Source organism: Fukomys damarensis, unplaced genomic scaffold (assembly GCF_012274545.1).
Source record: "Fukomys damarensis isolate Sample0158 unplaced genomic scaffold, DMR_v1.0_HiC HiC_scaffold_14, whole genome shotgun sequence".
Taxonomy (NCBI): domain Eukaryota; kingdom Metazoa; phylum Chordata; class Mammalia; order Rodentia; family Bathyergidae; genus Fukomys; species Fukomys damarensis.
The window spans coordinates 48,967,856-48,988,731 of record NW_022900926.1 but is presented as its reverse complement, the minus strand read 5'-3'; the positions used below and the strand labels follow the sequence as shown (position 1 = coordinate 48,988,731).

General features: G+C 34.2%; 1 protein-coding gene across 1 annotated transcript in view; it reads left to right on the top strand.

Annotated features, from left to right (window-relative positions):
- Me1 (malic enzyme 1) overlaps window positions 1-20,876 on the top strand; it is a 160,194-nt gene that overhangs the window by 129,029 nt on the left and 10,289 nt on the right. The window contains exons 12-14 of the mRNA XM_010631170.2: window positions 15,458-15,563; window positions 16,953-17,095; window positions 18,763-18,936. Coding sequence (XP_010629472.1) covers window positions 15,458-15,563; window positions 16,953-17,095; window positions 18,763-18,936 — 423 coding nt within the window. The remainder of the gene's footprint in view (window positions 1-15,457; window positions 15,564-16,952; window positions 17,096-18,762; window positions 18,937-20,876) is intronic.

Genomic DNA, 20,876 nt, shown 5'->3' with positions numbered 1-20,876 from the left:
ATATATATATATATATACAATATTTTATGTATGAGGATGTTATAGCATGGTAGTTAACAGTGCTTTTTATATTACCTAAATAAAGGTTAAAGGTGAATTAAATTGTAAAATAGCCATGAATGTAATACATATTTTTATAAAAGTTTTCAAAGAGCAATAAATGATATATATTAAAGGATTCATAATACAATGCTAGCTGAAAAAAGCAATATACCATGTTATATAACTTTTGATTTAAAAATATATCTGAAAGCAATAGAAGGAAATATATTAAATGCATATAACTTTATATTTTTGGTACTGGGGATCAAATTCGGGTCCTTGAGCTTGTGAGGCAGGTGGCAGAACCAGTGAGCTAAATCCCCAACCCTAAATTTTTTATTATATTATTATTGTTATTTTTTGCTGTGCTTGAGATTGAAACCAGGGCCTTGTTCTTGAAATTGAGCATTATGTATTTGGCAAGTGCTTCAATATTGAGCCAAAGTTGCTTTAGTACCTTTTTATGTATTCTAAATTCTTAGTAATTGTGCTCCTTTAAAGTGACAAAAAAAAATCTTTTAAAAACTTAATATGCTGTGACAAATTTTGCCTTTAAGGAAGAAAATAGTATATGTATAACTTTTGTAGCAAATAAATATGTATAAAGATAATTGGCTTAAAAATTGCCATTGCTTTGAAGAATCAGCATAGCTATAGACATTTTTAGCTTTGATATGTTGTGGTCATAAAATAAGGACATTTACTGAATGGAATTTTCTTGGGTCAGGTGTTATTCTAGACTCTGGAACACAATAAGACCCATGTACTCATGAAGCTCACAGCATAATGGAAAAAACAAGTCACAACTCGGATGATTCAGTTCTATTAACTACAATAAAGAGAAGGGTGGAAGTACTGAGGAAGATCCAGAGAGAAGGTGTTTCTTAAGCTAAATTGGAAAGGAAGAATTTGAAGTTAATATGAAATCTCTCTAATATATCTTAACTTTCTTATATCTGAAATAGAAACTAGAGATTATGGTGATAAGTTCACTGAGATTTTGATTGAAACTAAAGATGGTGATTTTCAAAATCCTATATGTAATGTCTAATCTATATCTGAAAGCCAGCACTCTGTTAAATCAAGAAATTAATGAATGGGTTTCCAGGCAGAAGAAGCTACATGTGCAAAACAAAATATTTTGATGTAAGAGACATTTAAGGATTAGGTTAGAAAGGAAGCAGATTGTAAGTGACACAGAATCTTTTAAATCTAAAGTATGACTGATTGAAGAATGGTATGCAGAGGAGTTTGCTGCTTTATACAATCCTTATGGCTTTGTAGGTCATGCTTTGAACTAGTTATAAAACTGTTGCAATATTCCAGATAAAAATTAGTTGTGGTTTGACCATGGAATTGAGTGAGAGAAGCTTGATTCAGTAGCTGTTTAGGAAATACAACTGGCATACTTAGATTGTTGGTTAAATATGGAAGAAGGAATAGGGTAGAGGTTGCCTAAGTAAGTGATACAGCCATGAAGTAAAAAATGAATAAAGAACAGATCACTAGTTTAAAGGAGAGAGAATGAGATCAGTCTTTTACAAAACAAGTTTAAGGTTTCTGTGGACAGTTAAAAATGCAAATGTCTCTTTGGCAACTAAGCATATAGGACTGACCTTAACATAAGGATTTGGTTTGGAGGTACTTTAATAGTTGGAGACATGCAAAAAACTGTATAAATTGTGTTGTCCTTTGGAATGTAAAACATTCAAGAATTCCAAAAGTGGAAGTCTGTACTGTGGTTTTCCTTTGTGATTTTAAATGACATTTTAATGTGAAATTTATATAAAACATATAGATTTTTATTAATGAAGTAATTTTTAAAAACACTTCTACAAAAAATAAAGCAAAATTTCATTACAAATTAAAGAATACCATTAGTTAATATACTATGTACCATAATCTTAAAAGAATGGCCAAATTGTTAGAGTACAAGTTATAGATAAAAAAGACTCATTTTAGCTTTTTTTAACATCCACTTAATCTGAAAGTCTGAACCCTTTTCCCTAACTGAACTGACTTTCACACTCAGAAAATATCCCACAGGACTGGGCCCTCCTTAGCCATCTTTCTTCTAATCTATGTAAATTCCTATGGTGGCTATCTTATGTAAAATACAGTCAACATTTATTGTACACAGTTAAATTATTAAATGTTAAAGAAAACATGACAAAAAAGAAGACAGAGAAATAGGAAGTAGGAAGTTCTAATAATTCCCCAAATTATATACTCTGTGCTTTCAAAAATATTTCAATATATATGCTAATTTATTTCATTTATATAGCTAGGTCCTCTTAGTTCATTGAAAAGAAAGTTCTGCGCTATTATCTGTTTGTTTCTTTTTTGTAAGTCTTTTTTGTCTGTGACTTGTGCTCTAACCTTTTGACCATTCTTTTAAGATTATGTTACATAGTGTGTAACTAATGTTATTGTTTAATTAATTTGTTATGAAATTTTGCTGTACTTTTTTATAGAAGTAAGATTTTAAAAACATATTGTCTTTATTACCTATTTGTATTACATTGAAATAAAAAGATTTTAGCATGTGAAATGCTGAAATAATTTTAACATATTTACTGGACTGAGATTCCAAAGTCCAAGGATTATAATACTTGGAATAACCACAGTTGTAGGCTAGAACTTGTCAGTCATTCTTATTTCATGTCTTTGACTTGCCAAAATAAAGAAACATATATTATACTTGCCAAGATAATTACATTTTAAAAGATTTGTATATATTTAATAGCTTGTATACTATTTAATATGAAAGCGACAATTAAGTTTCAGTTTTTTCATATTTTAACCAGACATAATCCTTATACTGATCTTCATTTTAGAACCAGTAAATCTTTAGAATAACTAGAAAACCAATATAATCTTTCCTTCAGACTTATGTGATTAGAGTCTCTTATCCTTTACCTTTAGTGCTTTTACAGCATCTCCTGAAAACCAATAATAGTAATTTCATTTATTTTTAACTTATTTATAATACATGCAGAATCATAAAATTTTAAGAAAATAGTATTCTTGTTGAAGCTCTTTCTTTATCATATTTTAAAGATATAAAACCAAAAACTAAAAAGTAAACTGTGGTCAGCTCATCTTTGGAGTTTTATCACCGTTAGACTAGATAGTTATACTAGCATTAATTTTGGTTTCTTTTTCAGTATCATAACCTTGGCATTTCCCATCATTTACTTCAAAATCATATATGCAATGAAAGTTTATGCTGTAGCATATCAATATTTTAAATAATTATTAATATTAGTAGTTGAGTGAAATTAATTTCTTGGTCACTAATAATACTCAAATATCTTACTTCAGTATTTAATACCAGGAAATAATTCATATATCATTTAGACAACTAACGTTAATGCATTTAAAAATAAACAAGCCAGTACTAAGGCTAAAATAAAAACCTTCTCAAGTAAAAATCAGAGGCAGGAGAAAGGCAATAAAGAGAGGATAAAAAGGGAACATGGCCAACAAGACTAATATTTGCATTTCACAATGATGACTTCGGACCATTTTCAGGGAGGACAGGAAGCTACAAAACAAACCAATCTAGACTTAACCTATTCCTTAAATATATTTTGGCTTTTGCTAATAAACCAAGTTAATACTGAGACAGAATATTCAAAACAAAAAGTAGGATATTAATAGCCTCTCATCTTCATTAGATGAGGCTTCATCTAATGCAGAATATGACCATAGACGTATTATTTTGATTTGATTTGATTCTATTTTAAATAACTTCACTTAGTTTGATTTTATGACTTATAGTTAAATGTTTAGTTCCTGTAGAAAGAGATATAAAATAGGAATATAATATGCTATAAAGGTAGTTTTGACAGTGCAGTTACTTAGCTCTTGAGAGAGTAATTTTTAAGTCTAGTGCTTGAAACATCAGGCTGTGTGTAGAGAAAGTTTTTCTTCCCTGTTCTGTCAGAATTTGACGGAGGTTCTACCATGTGGCACTTTGATTGGTGGTGAATAAATTCTGTATACTGTAGTTGAAAACAAAAATTTTTAATTCCTAGAGATTTTGTAACTTGATGAAAACTATCTAGCTCAATAAATTTCTCCTCTTTTCCATTTTAAGTAGAGTGTGATCAATGCATATGTCATTACTAGAGAGAAGAGAGGCCAAAGCTTGTACATAGAGTACTTTAGATTAAAATTTATGAATTTTGGAATTTAACATACAAAATTAAGTGTGATACAGTTCATCACCTTGTATGTTAAATTATAGTTCTGTACCTCTTGTTATACTTTTGTCACATCACTTACCTTTTTATCTCTTCTGAGATGAGAAAATGTCAAGGTGGTAAAATATGTGGTAAATATTTAAATTTTGAAAGATTATAGTACAAGGCACATTACTATTCGTGCCTCTCAAATACTCCTCCTTGGTCTGAACACACTTACTTCATTCTTGCCACTTTTTGAAGCAGTTCCGGAAGCCCTTTTATGTATGTTCATGAGCTGTCATCAAAAATACAGTGAGTGCTGCTGCAAATGCCATCCAATGGAAAAGCAGACTCATAGAAACATTTTAAATAGTTTCAATTGATACATAAAGGCAACCATTATGCAACTAAAGAGACTCACAAAAAAAGGATTTCCAAAACTGCTTCAAAAACTGGCAAGAACTATGGGATAAGTGTGTTTGAAGCAAGAGGGAGTATTTTGGGGTGGATCATGCCAGTGCCTTTTACTTTAATAAATTTTTAAAAAATGTATGCATTCACTGTCTTTTTAGATCACACCTCATACCTCTGGAATCCTTAGTAATCATACATAACCTCATTGGAATTATTGCATACTAACAGTGCACTGAGTAGGCCCTGTCTATAGATCCAAAGAGGGGCTGGAGTGAACTCTAATAAATTAAAAGTAATAGTAATAAATTAATAGTAAAAACTGGCCAACAAAATGTTGCAGGTATTCTAAGCAGACTTGGATTGAAGATAGGTGCTTGTGGAAAAGTTCTTGTTGTGATTAAGTGTAGGAAGAAATACATACTTAGCTCTGACAATTTGCAATTAGCTTATTTATTTATCCTTATCCTGTTTTCCTGGGCTGTGGACCATCATCCCAAGTCTTTTTTTGGGGGGTGGGTACTGGAGATTGAACTTAGGCCCTTCGGCTTGCAAGGCAGGTGGCAGAACCACTGAGCTAAATCCCTGGCCCCATCATCCCAAATCTTAAGAAGCCACTTTGCCTTCTCATCTCCATCACAACAGAGGTGTTTTAGAAAAAGATAATAAATCAGTCTGGTCGTATCTTTCACCTTATACTTAGAAAAATCAACACAATGTAAAGAAAGAAGGGAGATTAAAGAAGTGATGTAACAAAGAAATTTCTAGCCGTTCCTAGTGCATTTGCTGTAATTAGAATCATTTTAAAAGAAGAGGAGGAGGAGGGAAGATGGGAGGGAAAGAGGAATGAGGAAGAGGAGGAGGAGGAAGAGGAAAAGAAGAAAGAAAGGAAGAGGGAAAGGTGGGAGGAGAGAAGGAAGAAGGAAAAAGGGAGGAAGAAAAAGTAGGGAGGAGGAAGATGAGAAAGTGGAGGAGGAACAGGAAGAGCATCTACTAGGGAATTTGGGATTTCTGAGTGAAAAGGTGCCCATATGTGCTTTATCAAAAGACAGCAAAAAGCATTTCTGCAAGGAATCCTGAAAAGGGAAAATGAAGGGTGAAAAAAAAATCTATCACTATATCCAACTGAAATGATTGGCATAAAGAACATGTATTTCAAATTGGGTTTTTTGAAAAACAGAAAAATGAGCCACTAATCTGGACAAACAAATAGAAGTCCAAAAGTAAAATCATTTGTCTCGGTATCACCAGATTTGGAATAGTCACCACATTCCAATAGTTTCTTTGATTTAAATTAGATCATTAAGTCAATTTTGAAAATGGTGTAGAACATATTTGGGAGACTTTGTAAATAGTTTATCTTCTGATTCTTCTAATTTAATCAAGTAGAGCCCTTGAGCAATGCTAGTCTTCCCATCTCATGATTGCTGACCTTCTTTAAGTATTCTCTCAGCACTGATAAGTCTCATCAGGAATCAATCTTTGGGAATGAAGCTGTGGATAATTTATGTGTTTTACTGAATGGAGGATTCTGGCTTCCATGGGAGGAGCTGCCAGTGGTTACTAGGATTAATAAAGTAAATGTTTATGATAAAGCAGATATCTTTTCATATACCTCTCTTTTTGATTTGCTTCTCATTCCAGGCAATTTAGAGAGTTAAACTGTAGTAAACATTTTTTCATTATATCTCAGGTTGTTATGCAAGAAAAAGAATCAAACTAAAAATCATTGACTACCAGTTTATATTATTCCATAGCTTTCCTTCATGAGAATGCTTCCTTTTATACTTTTAAGAAGATATTCATTTTTTTCAAGTATATCTGGCAGAGATATGCCGGAGCATACAGTATAGCCATTCTCAAAATTTGCTAGTCATTTCTAATCATCGGGAAAGCTTTAAAAAATAGTTGTAGATTCCAGGGCTGGGGATTTAGCTCAGTGGTTCCACTGCCTGCCTCGCAAGCACAAGGACCCGAGTTTGATCCGCGGTACCCCAAAAAAGTTGTAGATTCCAGGTCCTTGGCCTGGAATTGAATTAGTATTGAGTTAGCCCTGGAAGTTGGGCTCAGGAGTTTATTTTTCCTTAGATAATTCATGCTCTGTTTGGAAAGCACAAATCTGGTTCATTTGTATGGCCATCACCACCAATCCAAACCATTTGCAAGATGGAGAAACCAAGATCCAGACACATATCAAAGGACTTCTCCAAGGTCATAAATGAGTGGAAGAGTCTAAAGAAGCCGCTGTCCTGAGTCTTAGTTCTGAATTCTATTTGTTTCTAGATGGCATTTTCTATGTGTAATTATGGATCTTTTCTCTCTTTTTTTCCTGAATATCATATAAGATTTTCAGAAGTGACAAACTTATTTTTGTTAGCTATTAGAATGCATTCTCTCTCTCTCTTTTTTTTTCTTTTTTTTTTTTTGCCAGACAGCTTCTCATTATGTAGTTCAGGCTGACCTTGAACTCATTATGTATCCTAGGTGGGCCTCAGACTCACAGTAATCCTCTTGTCTCAGCCTCCCAAGTACTGGGATCGCAGGTGCAGCATCATATCTGGCTGCTACTTTTTCTTTGTGTCCCTAGACAACAAATTTATCATAAACTGTTGATATATTGACTATGGTGATAAAGACAATATGATAAAATATATTTTTTAATTTTCTGTCGGATATGATCTGAGGCATTGCACTAAAGAAAAGATTTTGAATCGTATTAAGAAAATGAGAGTTATCTTTGTCACTTGAAGATTATTCAACATCTAAATTCATTTAGCACTATGGATTTTTTAGGTCCATCGTCAATATGAATAGACTCTTATTTATACCCTACTTTTAATGCACCCCATATCATACCAGTTTGAATTTGGCTATTTCATCTGCTAAGAAAGACATCCTAAAGATGTTTATGCTAGTTTTATTTCTTCATTTGAATGGTTACTTCTTGGTTTCATAATCTAATGAAAAGGAACAGATTTCTAACTTTACGGAAATCATAGACAAACTTATTTAAAATTGTATACAGTACCTAAAAGCAGTTTGGTATGTTTTTATTCTTATGCTGTTTGTCATTAATTGAATAGTCAGCAATTCGTTCTTGTCTCGCGGTGGGCCCATTTATTCAGTAAACAGCAAACTTCCCCTGTGAGCTACTAATTCGTGTATTTCATTTACATAGGTTATGTAGAACCTTATTATTTGGTGAGTCCAAGCATTTTTTAAAGTTAAGAAGTGGGTGGCATATTCCCTCTTAAAAGCTATATTTACTTTTTTCTATTCCTGGTTTATGAATAACCCTGATGCTTTCAGAAAAGTTATTTTTTCTCATAATCTTTTTGGTAGGTTTCTTCTTATTTTAAAGTAACCACTAGGTAAAAATTAATTATTATATTTTACTGTTAGTACATCATGTTGGAACACATTAATGGAACATAGATGGAAAACAACATCCTTGACCATACAGAATGTTGCCTGTTCCTTTAGTAGAATATAGTTCTTAATTCTGTTGTATTTGAAGGGTGACCAAAATCTGAGTGCTCAGGGAGGAGTCGCCTTGTTGACTGTACAGAAGAAAAATGGACCCATAAAAGCAGTTTAGAATCACTAGATTCCTCACTTGGGAAAGGAGTAGATGTGATTAAATACTGGTTTTTGAAAGTGCAAAAATTATTTAAAGGCAATTATATAAAATTGAACAAAAATTGTATTAAATTACATAAGCAAGCATTTGGTTCAGAATTTAAAAAATTGCTCAAGTGGAGAAAGATAATAGAATTTACATTATGGCAGATCTTTTAAAATTGAGTATGTATTTTCATGCTTTCATTGCTTTGTTGTGGATTTCTGGAAGACAATGGCTTGTCTGAGTATCTTGAGTTTGAATGTACTATTTTCAGATGTATGAAATAAAGGAACTAGATTTTAGGTTTAATTCTATACAGGGAGACTCTGAAATGTGTGACTTAGTTAAGGTAAAATGGGGGAAGATGGAGGAGTTTTTCTTTCTGCATCTAACAGTAGAGAAGTAGGTAGACCAGAGACTTGAAATGTGCCCATCGTCCATTTCTGGGTGCAGAGAAGCTTTTCAGAATGCGTGTAGATAGGGTTCCTTATTCCTTTTTATGGATACAACCCAGAAGTTGTTCACAGAATTTCTTTTCCATCCCTTTGGCCAGAAGATCATCTTTTGCCACTCCAAGCTGTAAGGAGATTAGGGTAGTATGAGGCCGGCTAAAACTGGGGAATATTATAATTAAAAAAGGAGAGAATCTAAATAAATAGTGAAAAAAGGAGAGAATGCTGATAGACAGTAGGAGTTCTCTGCCACAGTATGAAAAATGATTGTAATATCTGAACATACAAATAATATTGACATTGCCTTACATGCAAATGCCTATAGTTCCTGCTACTAGACAGGCTGAAATAGGAGAGTTGCAAGTTCAAGGCCAGCCTGCGCAATTAGTGAGACTATGTCTCAAAATAAAATTTTAAAAAAAGGGCTCAGTGGTAAATTGTTTACCTAGAATGGCTGCAATTTTCAGCATCACATTAAGGGGCAGGGCATATTTAGATGTGTGTTAATAAATTTATTGAATTGTATTTACATAATATTTACATTTTTGTCAAGTAGAAATAAAAAAATCAACAGGCAAACCTTAGAATTCATTCAGTATTCTCTAAAAAATGGCCTTTTTCTCAGCAGCCTTCAAAGTTATAAAATTTATTGAGATGAATAGAGTTAGTTTGACATCTTTTTTTCTCTGAGAATGTAGTACACATTTAGACAAGTTCCTTTGCCTTTAAAAAACCACATGAAGGACCAGGGATTTAGCTCAGTGGTGCCACCACCTGCCTCGCAAAGTGCAAGGTCCCAAGTTTGATCCCCAATACCACCCCCCAACCCACCCCCCACAGAAAAACAGCATGCTAAAATTTTGAAGAAGTAGGCTTCACACAGAGCTTTGGAGAAGAGTTTTTACATACAAATCCACTTTAGAAAGAAGCTGCCGGTGCCGCTGCTGTGGCTGTTGACTAGAGGATTGGTTTCAGCCACCAAGAGGAAAACTTCAGCAATGGCGGATGCCCATGTCATTACCTAGCACCCACTTGTTGCTGCTATTCTAGAGGCTAGAAACTGACAGGTCTGCTTACGGAAAGTCTAAACAACACCACTACTAGCTTCTGCCCTCCCCTCTCCCCATGATATCTTTTTCTCCTTTAATGTGCTGTGCTGTGAGAGTACACTAGTGTGGTAAGTGCTATGTTCAGTGCAGAAAGTCTAGCCGAAGAAAGGCTTGGGAATATGGTTTATTTTTACCTCAAGTGTAGAGCAGGCATGCTGGAAACACTTGAAGTTCTACATCGTTTGTCTTAGAGGACCTCAGCTAGGTGTATTTGTCTAGTTTGTTGCCTTTATACTTGTAGTTAGGTGTATATGCATTTCTGGGAAAGAGTAATAAGCCAAAACTGTATCATTTTTTGTTTAAAATAGTTGAGTTATTAAACTTAGGAAGTATGCTGCTCTAAGCCATAACTTTATTTGGTATCCCATCAGGAAGTTTCATTACATGAGAACCAAAATGTCATGAATGTTAACCTACACAACTTCCAGAAATAGTTTGTAAATAGTTGAGTTAAATAGTGTAACTGATAAATGATTCCAAAATGTTATTCCAATCCATGACATGAATTGCTCTTGTCTTTCTAAAATCTAAAGGAAGCAGGTAGATTGCAAAAACATTCTTTTTATTAAATTATTAGGGGGAAAGAAACCTTTAACTCCCAAGATGGATAGGAACAACGTTGAGTATTAAAAAATGGTGGAATATATAATCAAAATGAAAGCTACTCCTTATATCAATTGACTATTGCTGTTTATCAGTAACCATGCAGTGTCAGCAACATAAAACATTAATTATTTTTCACTCCTCTTTGGGTCAGATGGGAAAGCTTTAGTGATGCTGGCTGAGGGGCTTTAAGCCACAGACTGGGTCCACCTCAACTTTGCATGGCTCTCATCCCCATGGGCCAGCAGACTATGCAATCCCTTGGTCTCTTGCAAGTCTTAAAAAAATCTCTTTTCCCCAGTTTTTGCATATGTAAAATCACTCTAATTATACTTGTTGTACTTCTCAAAATTATTGAGGCCATCAAATGAAATACATGAAAACAGTATATTCATGTAAATAATAAAGTAAGTATATCATAAAGTCCAGCAATAATTTATTATATAGTCGTCTTAAAAATAGCTAGAATATTATAAAATGTTTCCTAAAAGATATATAACACATTCATAATTAGAACATTAAAAACAAAAACATGCAGGCTAGCCTTTATTCAGAAAATCTAATGAACTATGATATAAATATAGCATCAAGTTCTATTAAGGGTACATAAATTCAAAGTGCTATATGGGGCTAACAACAGTTCTAGCTTGTGAGGCACTGCAAATTAGATAATCTATAGTAAACAATACCATTATTTTACTGATATTTTGAATTACTATTTCTTGTGTTTCTCACAGATTTCGGTAGAATTAAGATTTTTATTATTAAATAATTAAATGAGAGAAAAACTTTATTTTTCCTGTGGCAATCAAATCACAGCAGAATGGTTTATTTTTGGTACATATAGTGGAAAAGTTAACACCAAGTTAAAAGTCATTGTAATATACCACCGGGGATTCAGCTCAGTGGCACCGTGCCTGCCTTGCAACTACAAGGTCCGAAGTTCGATCCTTGGTACCAGAAAAAAAAAAAGTCATTGCAATATAAATATGAAAAGTAAAATACTGATGGGAAGAAAAACAAAAAAATTATGTAAATGATAATATTGGCTCCAATAAGAAAAACATGCAACATTATGTACATGATATATGATGTTGGAATATAAGCAGGTATCTTGTCATAAAATGAAAAACAATATTTGCTAACCTACAAGTTGTGTGACAACTCAACTTTGTCAAAAACACATACAAATCTCAGAAAATATGTATTTTAATATAAAATATAGTGTCAAATGTCTTTTGTTACACAGAATATGGATTATATGTGCCAAAAATTTAAAATAAATGTACCAAAATCCCAAAAACTAATAAAAATAATTTAAAATTTTAAGTATAGTAGCCTATACATCATAATTTTAAAGAGAAAATGTAACTACATAGACACCGATTGTACTTCAGAGTAAATAGTACATTTGAATTCACCATGTACAATAAAAAACACCATGGATTAAGGACAAAGTCACTCAAAAATACAAAATTAAATTGACAATATTTTTATATTAAACCCTACAGATACATAATTAAATATCTACAAGCGATTTACTGAAAATTACACAATGTAGGTACTTTAGGATATCTCTATCTGGGATTTGTATTTTCTGGCAAATTTGGGAAGTAATTTGGCATTTCTGTTTTAATTACTGCTATGGGTCTCCACTACGTAGGAATTTTTCACAGAATTTGAAAAATAGACTCACACACATATATATGTTCTCCCCGGTGAAACTTCTTTCGTATGTTTAATAATGTGTGTGGACTGACATCTATCCCATATTACTTATATATTTATGGTTTATCCTCAGTGAGTTTTTCATATATTTGACAATCAGGTGTGCTGCAATTTTTCACATTGCTTACATATGTATGATTAATACCCAGAGAGACATTTTTCATGACTTTGACAATCACGTGTGATGAAAGCTTTCCCACATTACTTACATAGGGTTTTTCTCAGTGTGAACTCTTTCCTGTATTTGATAATATCCATGTGTGATGGAAGCTTTTGCATGTTGCTTACACATAGGGCTTTTCCCTAGTGTGAACATTTTCATGTTTGACAGTGACTGTTTATTCTGAAAGCTTCCCCCCAGTCATGCTTTTGATACTCAGAATGTGTGGCAAAAGCTTTCCCACATTGCTTACCTACATAGGGCTTCTCCCCATTGTGAACTCTTTATGTCTTTGACAAGCACTATGGGTGCAGAAAACTTTTCCACATTGCTGACAGAGGTAGGGTTTCTCCCCAGTATGTATTCTTTCATGACTTTGACAACTGCCGTGTGTGCTGAAAGTTTTCCCACAATGCTCACATTCATAGGGTTTCTCCCCAGTGTGAACTCTTTGATGTCTTTGACACCACATGTGGTGAAAGCTTTCCCACATTGCTTACATACATAGGATTTGTTTCCAGTATGAACTCTTTCAGGTGTTTGACAATCAGTGTTTGTGCTGAAAGTTTTCCCACGTTGCTTATATACATGGGGTTTCTCTCCAGTGTGAAGTCTTTCATGTTTTTGACACTCATCACGTGTGACAAAAGCTTTTCCACATTGCTTACATACATAGAATTTCTCCCCAGTGTGAGCTATTTCATGTCTTTGATGAACACCGTGTGTGTTCAAAGCTTTACCTCCAAGCTTACATACATATTGCTTCTCCCCAGTGTGAGCTCTTTCATGTGTTTGCCAGCAACTGCTTTCCCTGAAACATTTATCACATTGCTTACATACACAGGGTTTTTCCCCACTGTGAACTCTTATGTCTTTGACATTCACCAACTGAGCTGAAAGTTTTCCATACTAATTACATACATAGGGTTTCTCCCAAGTTTGAGTCCTTTCATGTCTTTAGCAAGCACTATATGTGCTGAACAGTCTCCTACATTGCTTACGTATATTTGGCTTCTTCACAGTGTGAATTCTTTCATGTTTTTGACAATCATCACGTGTGCAGAAAGCTTTCCCATAGTGCTTACATACATAGAATTTCTCTTGGGTGTGAACTCTTTCATGTATTTGACAAGCACTGTGTGTACTGAACGCTTTCCCACATTGCTTACATACATATGGTTTCTCCCCATTGTGAACTCTTTCATGTCTTGGACAAGTACCACATGTGATGAAAACTTCCCTGCACTGCTTACATACATAAGGTCTCTCCTCTGTGTGCCTTCTTTCATGTATTTGACAATCACTGCATCTGCTGAAAGCTTTCCCACATTGTTTACATATACATGGTTTCTCCCCAGTGTGAACTCTTTCATGTACAAAGGCCTCTCTAAGGTGAGTTCTTTCACTAAGATCAGTGTAGGATTTCCCACATTGATCATGTTCACAGGGTTTCTCTCTAGCCTTTGTCCTTGCATGCTTCTGAAAGAACTGAAAATCATTGCAGTGATCACATTTATATAGATTATTTTCAAATCCCAAGTATTTATATGGTTTCAATGTAATGTGAGCTGTGATGGGCACATTTCATGACAAAGGCCCAGTCAGAGGCCTCTTACAAGCAGGGCTTTCACCTGGTGTTAAACCAGCTTTTTCATGTCCACTTTAACATCTGGAGTCGAGAGGAATATTTTCTCATATTGATTCCAAGCTCTGTATTGATAGCATTTCTCTACTTTATTTTCAAGCTGTGTGTGTGTGTGTGTGTGTGTGTGTGTGTGTGTGTGTGTGTGTGTGTATACACATCTTTGCTTTGTTTTTGTTTATTTTTGTCCTGGGAATTGAACTCGGGTCCTTGCACTTGTGAGGCAGGTGGCAGAACCACTGAGCTAAATCCCCAGCCATCAAGCTATATACACCTTTGGAAAATATTGGTGACATTAAATTCAACTTGGCTCCATTTCCTTGACTGTCACGTTTGTGCTCACCCACTGATTCTCGAGGAACATCCTTTTTCCTCATGAGTGCAAATTACTTTAGATTGTTCCAGGAATTTTTATATTTTTCTTCAACTTGTTATCATAGGCTCTTTCTATAGCAGCTGTGTTCTTAAAGGTTTCCCCCATCACATCTCTGTAGAGCTTTTTTTAGAATGGATTCAGCAAAGCCCCCTCTTCTATGGTAAAGTTCACAGCCACATCCTCAAAGGTCACTGCCTCCATTGTGTGGCATGGCGGTCTCCCAGGGTCTTTCCTATGCAGGCTGCAGCTAGTAGAAGCCACAGAAGCAGCCTGGGAAACACTGTGCTCCAGGCAGGCACTTTGGTGCCATGAGGCTGGAAGTAAGTTTTGTTTTATTCATTCGTGTATCCCCATTGCTTAGAACATTGTCTGCTATGTATTTGATGAAAGAATGAATGAAGTAATATTTTCATAATTGGAAAAAGAGCTTTAAGAATAGCTACCATGCAGTATACATGAAAATGTTAAGAATATTTACCATAATACTTATGAATAATATTTGTTATAATACTCATGATATAGGTAATATGAAGTTTGATCAAAAATGCGATGAATGCCTACATTATAAGAAATTCTTATAGAAAAAGACATTTATATCCCTCAAAATAGTCCCCTTGGCTTCAAACACACTTACCTTAATGTTCTTGCCAGTTTTTCCTGCAGTTCTGGATGTCTTTTTCTGTATCTTTAGTTGCATTGTCCTGGCTGCCTCCATGTTCTGAATTGATTCAAAGCATTTACCTTTCGTGGTTGTTTTACTTTGGGGAAGAGCCAGACATCACAAAATGCTAGATCCCATGAGGTGGGAAAAGAGACATGGCATTTTTACAAGCTTGTATTTTTATTGGATTACACTCAGCAGCAACATTCGCCGAGTTTTTTATCACACTTTGTAGAGACACTCCCAAAACAGTGCTCCCAGAATTGCTTCAGAAAGAGATAAGAATGATGGGATAAGGGAGAGGGAATATTTCCAGAGGGATTAATAGCAGTGTCTCTTTTGATAATCAATTTTTAAAATTTAAACGTTCAGTGTCTATTTTTATTATACATCATCTCCTGAGATGTCTTTGACCCATGTTTGGCAGATTTTTTTCACTTCCTCTCATTTGCTTTTCTTAGGGACGTGCATCCTTAACACAAGAGAAAGAGAAGTTTGCCCATGAACATGAAGAAATGAGGAACCTAGAAACCATTGTTCAAGAGATAAAACCAACTGCCCTCATAGGTAAATATTTTCTCCACCATTCTCCTTCTTCCCGTTCCTCATTTTTACCTCATTGACTTTTTTACTACCAGTTTTTTAGACATACTTTAGCTTTTTGAAATTGTAATCCTTGGAATTTTAAACGAAATTATAGTCACTGAAGCATCACTACTCCATAGACGCCTATTTGTAGATAGCTGAGATCAGTTCTGTCTTCTTGGTATTACTGACTGGCTTGTGTGTATGGCCCCTTTGCTTACTCTGTCAGCCCGCTGAGACCTGGCCTGTTTGGCACTTTTCCAGGCTTGATTATTTCAGAGAGACTGTCCATCTCCAGTGGGAGGGCTTTTGTTTCTAGGGAAGATTAGGCAGTGTCTGGAGATAATTGTTTTTAGTTCTCATAACTAGAAAAGGAATTTTGAGAGGTAGAAGGGACTACTGACATGTTGTAGGGAGAGGCCCGGGATGCTATTAATGATCTACAATGCACACAACAGCCTTGCTACAAGGATTTTATTCAGCTTGAAATGTCAATAGTGCTAAGGCTGAGAAACTGAACTCGAGACTTCTGGAAGACAGGGATAATATCTCAGACATCTTTATATTTCTTAGAGCAGTTAACATATACTTAAGTAAGATGTGTAATATTGTCAAATTTGTGTTTTAAAAACAATCTCAGAAGAAATTATGGGGTATATCTTTTGTTTGTGTGTACATGTCAATCTTTACTTTGCATCACACTCTAATCCTTGGAGCGCTTGTGAATAGTTGACTGTATTGAGAACAATGGTGCTAACTCTAATAAAAACTACTTATTACATTACAGAAACTTTACTAAGCTTTTAGCATTCTTTTATAAAATGTGTTCTTTCAGTCATTATGCTAATTGTTTTATTCTGTTAAAATAATTTTAACGAGTGATATTCCAATTTTGCAGTTGAATGAGATGATTGTCTTAGGTGTTAACACTGGTTTGTGAAACATAATTGCTTTATAGCCTGATAGACTAAAATGTACTAATTAAATTGCTTATAGAGAGCATATATATTGGACATAGTTTTCTGATACAAATACAAGTGATTAGCCACCAATATAGTATATTATGAGTTAAATAAATGTTGTATCTGTAACTTTTAAAAGTACCTGTTGGCATTAATGAACAATTTTTTTTTTTTTGGTACTGGGGATCAAGCTTGGGTCCTTGCTCTTGCAAGGCAGACGGTGGAACCATTGAGCTAAATCCTGGCCCAAAAAACAATTCTTTTAATTACTACTGTAATACAATGTTCTTTATTATGTTTAGGCTCTACTAGAAAATGACCTGACATATTTCTTTGTTTTGGGATATGGGTTTCTTGGGTGAGTTAATCAGTGACAGTCCTAATCACTGGTTTCTCCTGTCCTTACTAGGAGTTGCTGCAATTGGTGGTGCATTCACAGAGCAAATTCTCAGAGACATGGCTGCCTTCAACGAACGACCTATTATTTTTGCTCTGAGTAATCCAACCAGTAAAGCAGAATGTTCAGCAGAGCAGTGCTATAAAATAACTCAGGTAAAGTACAATTTGTATCTTAATAATCAAATTTGTATTAATTATAGGGGAGCCTGGGATATCTAAGGCACTTACCGTATAACCTTTAAAAATTATATAACCAAAATTGAAAGAAAAGTGAACAGATAAGAGGGATGAGAGCTATTCCCTTTCTTGAGTATTATTAATCACTTCTCTTCTTAAATAAAATAAAATAAAATGTGTTAAGTTTCCATGATAGTTTTCCTCTAGTGATTTAGAAGTATTTAAGATTTAAATATAAAAGTTAAATAAAAATAAAAAGCTGGGGGCCGGGGATTTGGCTCGCAAGCACAAGTACCCGAGTTTGATCCCCGGTACCAAAATAAAAAAAGTAAATAAATAAAAAGCTTGTTTTTAGATAGTTATTAAAATAGATTTTAACTATCTAGTCCCAAACACTGAAGCATATACTATAAAACCACAGACTAATTTTTGCTTTGCTAAATTGTGGGTTTGGACTTTAATGCCATGGGTGGAGCATTTGGATGGCTATCTTGATATCCAGCCAGGTTGGGATAGGTTGAGGGATAGCCTCAAGGCTTCACTGTTGTACTGTTTTAAAAAACAGTAGAATGTTTATAACTAACATATTTGAGTGATAGGTTGGCAAAAGACTTTTGTTCCTTTCAAAGACACAAAAATGTTACAATAAAGTAGGGGTTGAGACATACCCATCTAACGCTTTCATTTTGCAAATAAAGTCAGAAAATCAAGCAGAAGGATAAACAAACACAAAGTTAGGTCACTGCTTGAGTTAGAACATGATGGCTCTACTTCTTTACTACTATATTCTTAAATGCTCATTACTAGAATTAATTTTGGGGGGAAGAACTCTGTTGTTTACTGCCTTTATTTAGGATAACATCAGTATTTCACTGTTTAAATTTGTATCTCATCTATAAATTGACATGATTTCTCACATCCTTCAGAAGCCCTTAAATCTTTAAAGGAGTAAAATCACTTAACTTTTTGAGTAGTAACAAAATTTTGGCATAAAAGTTTGTACATAGGAAGCACAAAATAAGCAAGTGTTTAATTATTTTGTCGAAATAAATACACTTCGAGAGTTTAGACTCATCTGCAATACATACATACATATCTATATATAGATATATATGTATATCTATATATATACATATATATATAAAATCATAAAATAATATAAAATACCTGGCCCTCAACTCTATATGATCTTAACATAATGTTCCTATACTATTAGACATAAAATATTGAAAGTCATTTTGAGGCTGACAATTAAGCCCTTGCCTAAATGAATAAGATTTCTGGTACTCTAATACGAATCTGTCTTTTTTTATCTTTAGGGGTTTTTAAGTGGAAACATGTATAGAAATGGTTGATGGGTCTATGGGTTAGACCACAGCAGAGAACCTAGTGACAGTGTTAGGGTATCGTGTGTTTTACACACTTCTCCCAGGAACAAAGTATTAGATAAAGAACAGTAATAATCACATTCTAGAACCTGTTGCCCAACATCACAAGGGGTTGCCTAGATTTTCTGGGAAGCTAATGAAAAGTTAGGTGTCTTTCCAAGCACTCATTATTTTGGCTATGGGATAGTTCTAATACATTTGGTTTAGAATAACCTACTTACTTTTAAAGTTAGTGATATGTGTTTTTTGTTGCAGGGACGTGCAGTTTTTGCCAGTGGCAGTCCTTTTGATCCAGTTACTCTTCCAAATGGACAGACCCTATATCCTGGCCAAGGAAACAATTCCTATGTGTTCCCTGGAGTTGCTCTTGGGGTTGTAGCATGTGGACTAAGGAACATCACAGATAAAATCTTTCTCACTACTGCTGAGGTACTGTAAAATACTTAAGTTTTCCAGGGCTGAAAAATTGGCGCAGACTCATTTGTCTAATGTTTTCTTTAGCATCTCAGCTCCCTCTCTAGAAAACTAAAGTCTGAAAAAGAAAAAAGTCTTTTCCATTCAAGAATATGGGGTGGGTATCAAACTCATATTGAATCATTAATAAAACATTCTTCCTTGATAACTTTTGGATAAATTGTGTTTTCATTTCATAGAAGGAACACATTTTATACTCATGCTCTTGATCAAATTCTGTGATAATAGACATTTAGAATACTGTTTCCAAATCATGATTACGTGATAAATACTTCTCCACACTAATGGTGTTTACCATTAGGGGTTCAGTACAGAAGACAGAAACCATGCTAACAGAAATGAAATTTAAATAAGGAATTAAGTGTTTGTAAAATCATGAAAAGGACAGAAGAAGTAAGCTCTAGACTGAGCCTTCAGGAAAAATTCTGTGACTATCAGAACAGGTCCAGTAGGTAATTTTGTATGTCAAGAAATTTGAAAAAATATGATTTCAAGCAAGCTAACAGGTTGGCCACAGTTTCAAAGATACTGGCAGAAGACATGAAGAAGTTCTTATTTCAGAGACAAAGGACTTTATTTATCATAGCATAAAAGATGCCATGAGTCTCATGCTCCTCCCTATCAGCTTCCCTTGCCTCCTAAGCTTCAGTGGGATGATAACAGTGATTGGCATGTATTTTTTAAAATTAGGAACTTTTGTTAATCAGAGCATTCATCTGGTTGATACTATGTTTTCAGATTTGAACAGGATGTAATTCATGAAAGAAACTTGTGATATATATATAGCATTATGCTGAATTGAATCAAATATAACTTGGTCAATTTTCAAATATGTTTATGTTGCATATGTGTTATTCTTTCTGTTGTGAAGGAAAACCTGAAGAAAGTAGTCAGATTGCTGTGGTACTGATGTCATCTAAAGTAGCATATCCCAGTGGTTAGCACCTGGCTTCTTTTGTAAGAACAGGTGTTGAGAAGCTAATGTTCTGCTCCTGTCTTTTTTTACTGTATTTAAAAGCACAAAAGCTGGTGTCTCAGGTTTTCTGTAATGCAAAGATACTGATAAACTGAAAAAGATGTCTCACTACAAAAGCATTTTATTTATTTATTTTTTTCTCATTGAGTTGATTGGTACATTTTAGGTACACAGTACAGTTATGTTCCTCACTGGGATCTTGTACCTTTTCATGACAAGCCTTGGTTCTCATTTTTTCCCCTTGTCCCTGCCCTCCCTTCAGCCCCTCCTCCCTTCCCTATTTACAAACACTTTATTTCCATTTTTTCATTTTCTCATATTTTTTTCTTTTCCCTTATTACCTTTCCCCTACCCTTTCCATTTCTACAACTTTAGTCCTTTTCTTCTTATTTCACATTGTCAATTATATCATTAGGATCTTATGTACCATTGTAGTTTTCACACAAGAAAAACTATTTGGTATTTACACATGTGTGATTTACTTATTTCACTTAGAAGTATATCCTCAATATGTGTCCATTTTCCTATGAATGACTCTAAGTTCTCATTCTTTATGACTGAGTAGTATTCCATTTTATAGGAAAACCACATCTTTATCCAGTCTTGAACTGATGAGCAAATGGGCTGTTTCCAAGTTTGAGCTATTACAAACTGCAGCTGTAAACATAGGTGTGCATATATCACGGTGATATGATTCTTTTAATTCTTTTGGGAAGATACCAGTCAGAGGGATGGCTGGGTCAAAAAGCATTTTAAAGTTGTTTTTTACATTAAGGAAAATGTAGTCAGTCACTGCCTTTTAAAACAGGCACATCAGAAGAAAAAGATTCTGTAGCTGGTGTTTTTCTTCCTAAATAACTCTAGCACCCTCTAGTGACAAATGTTATGAAAAATATAGAATAGTTAGTGATCACTACCA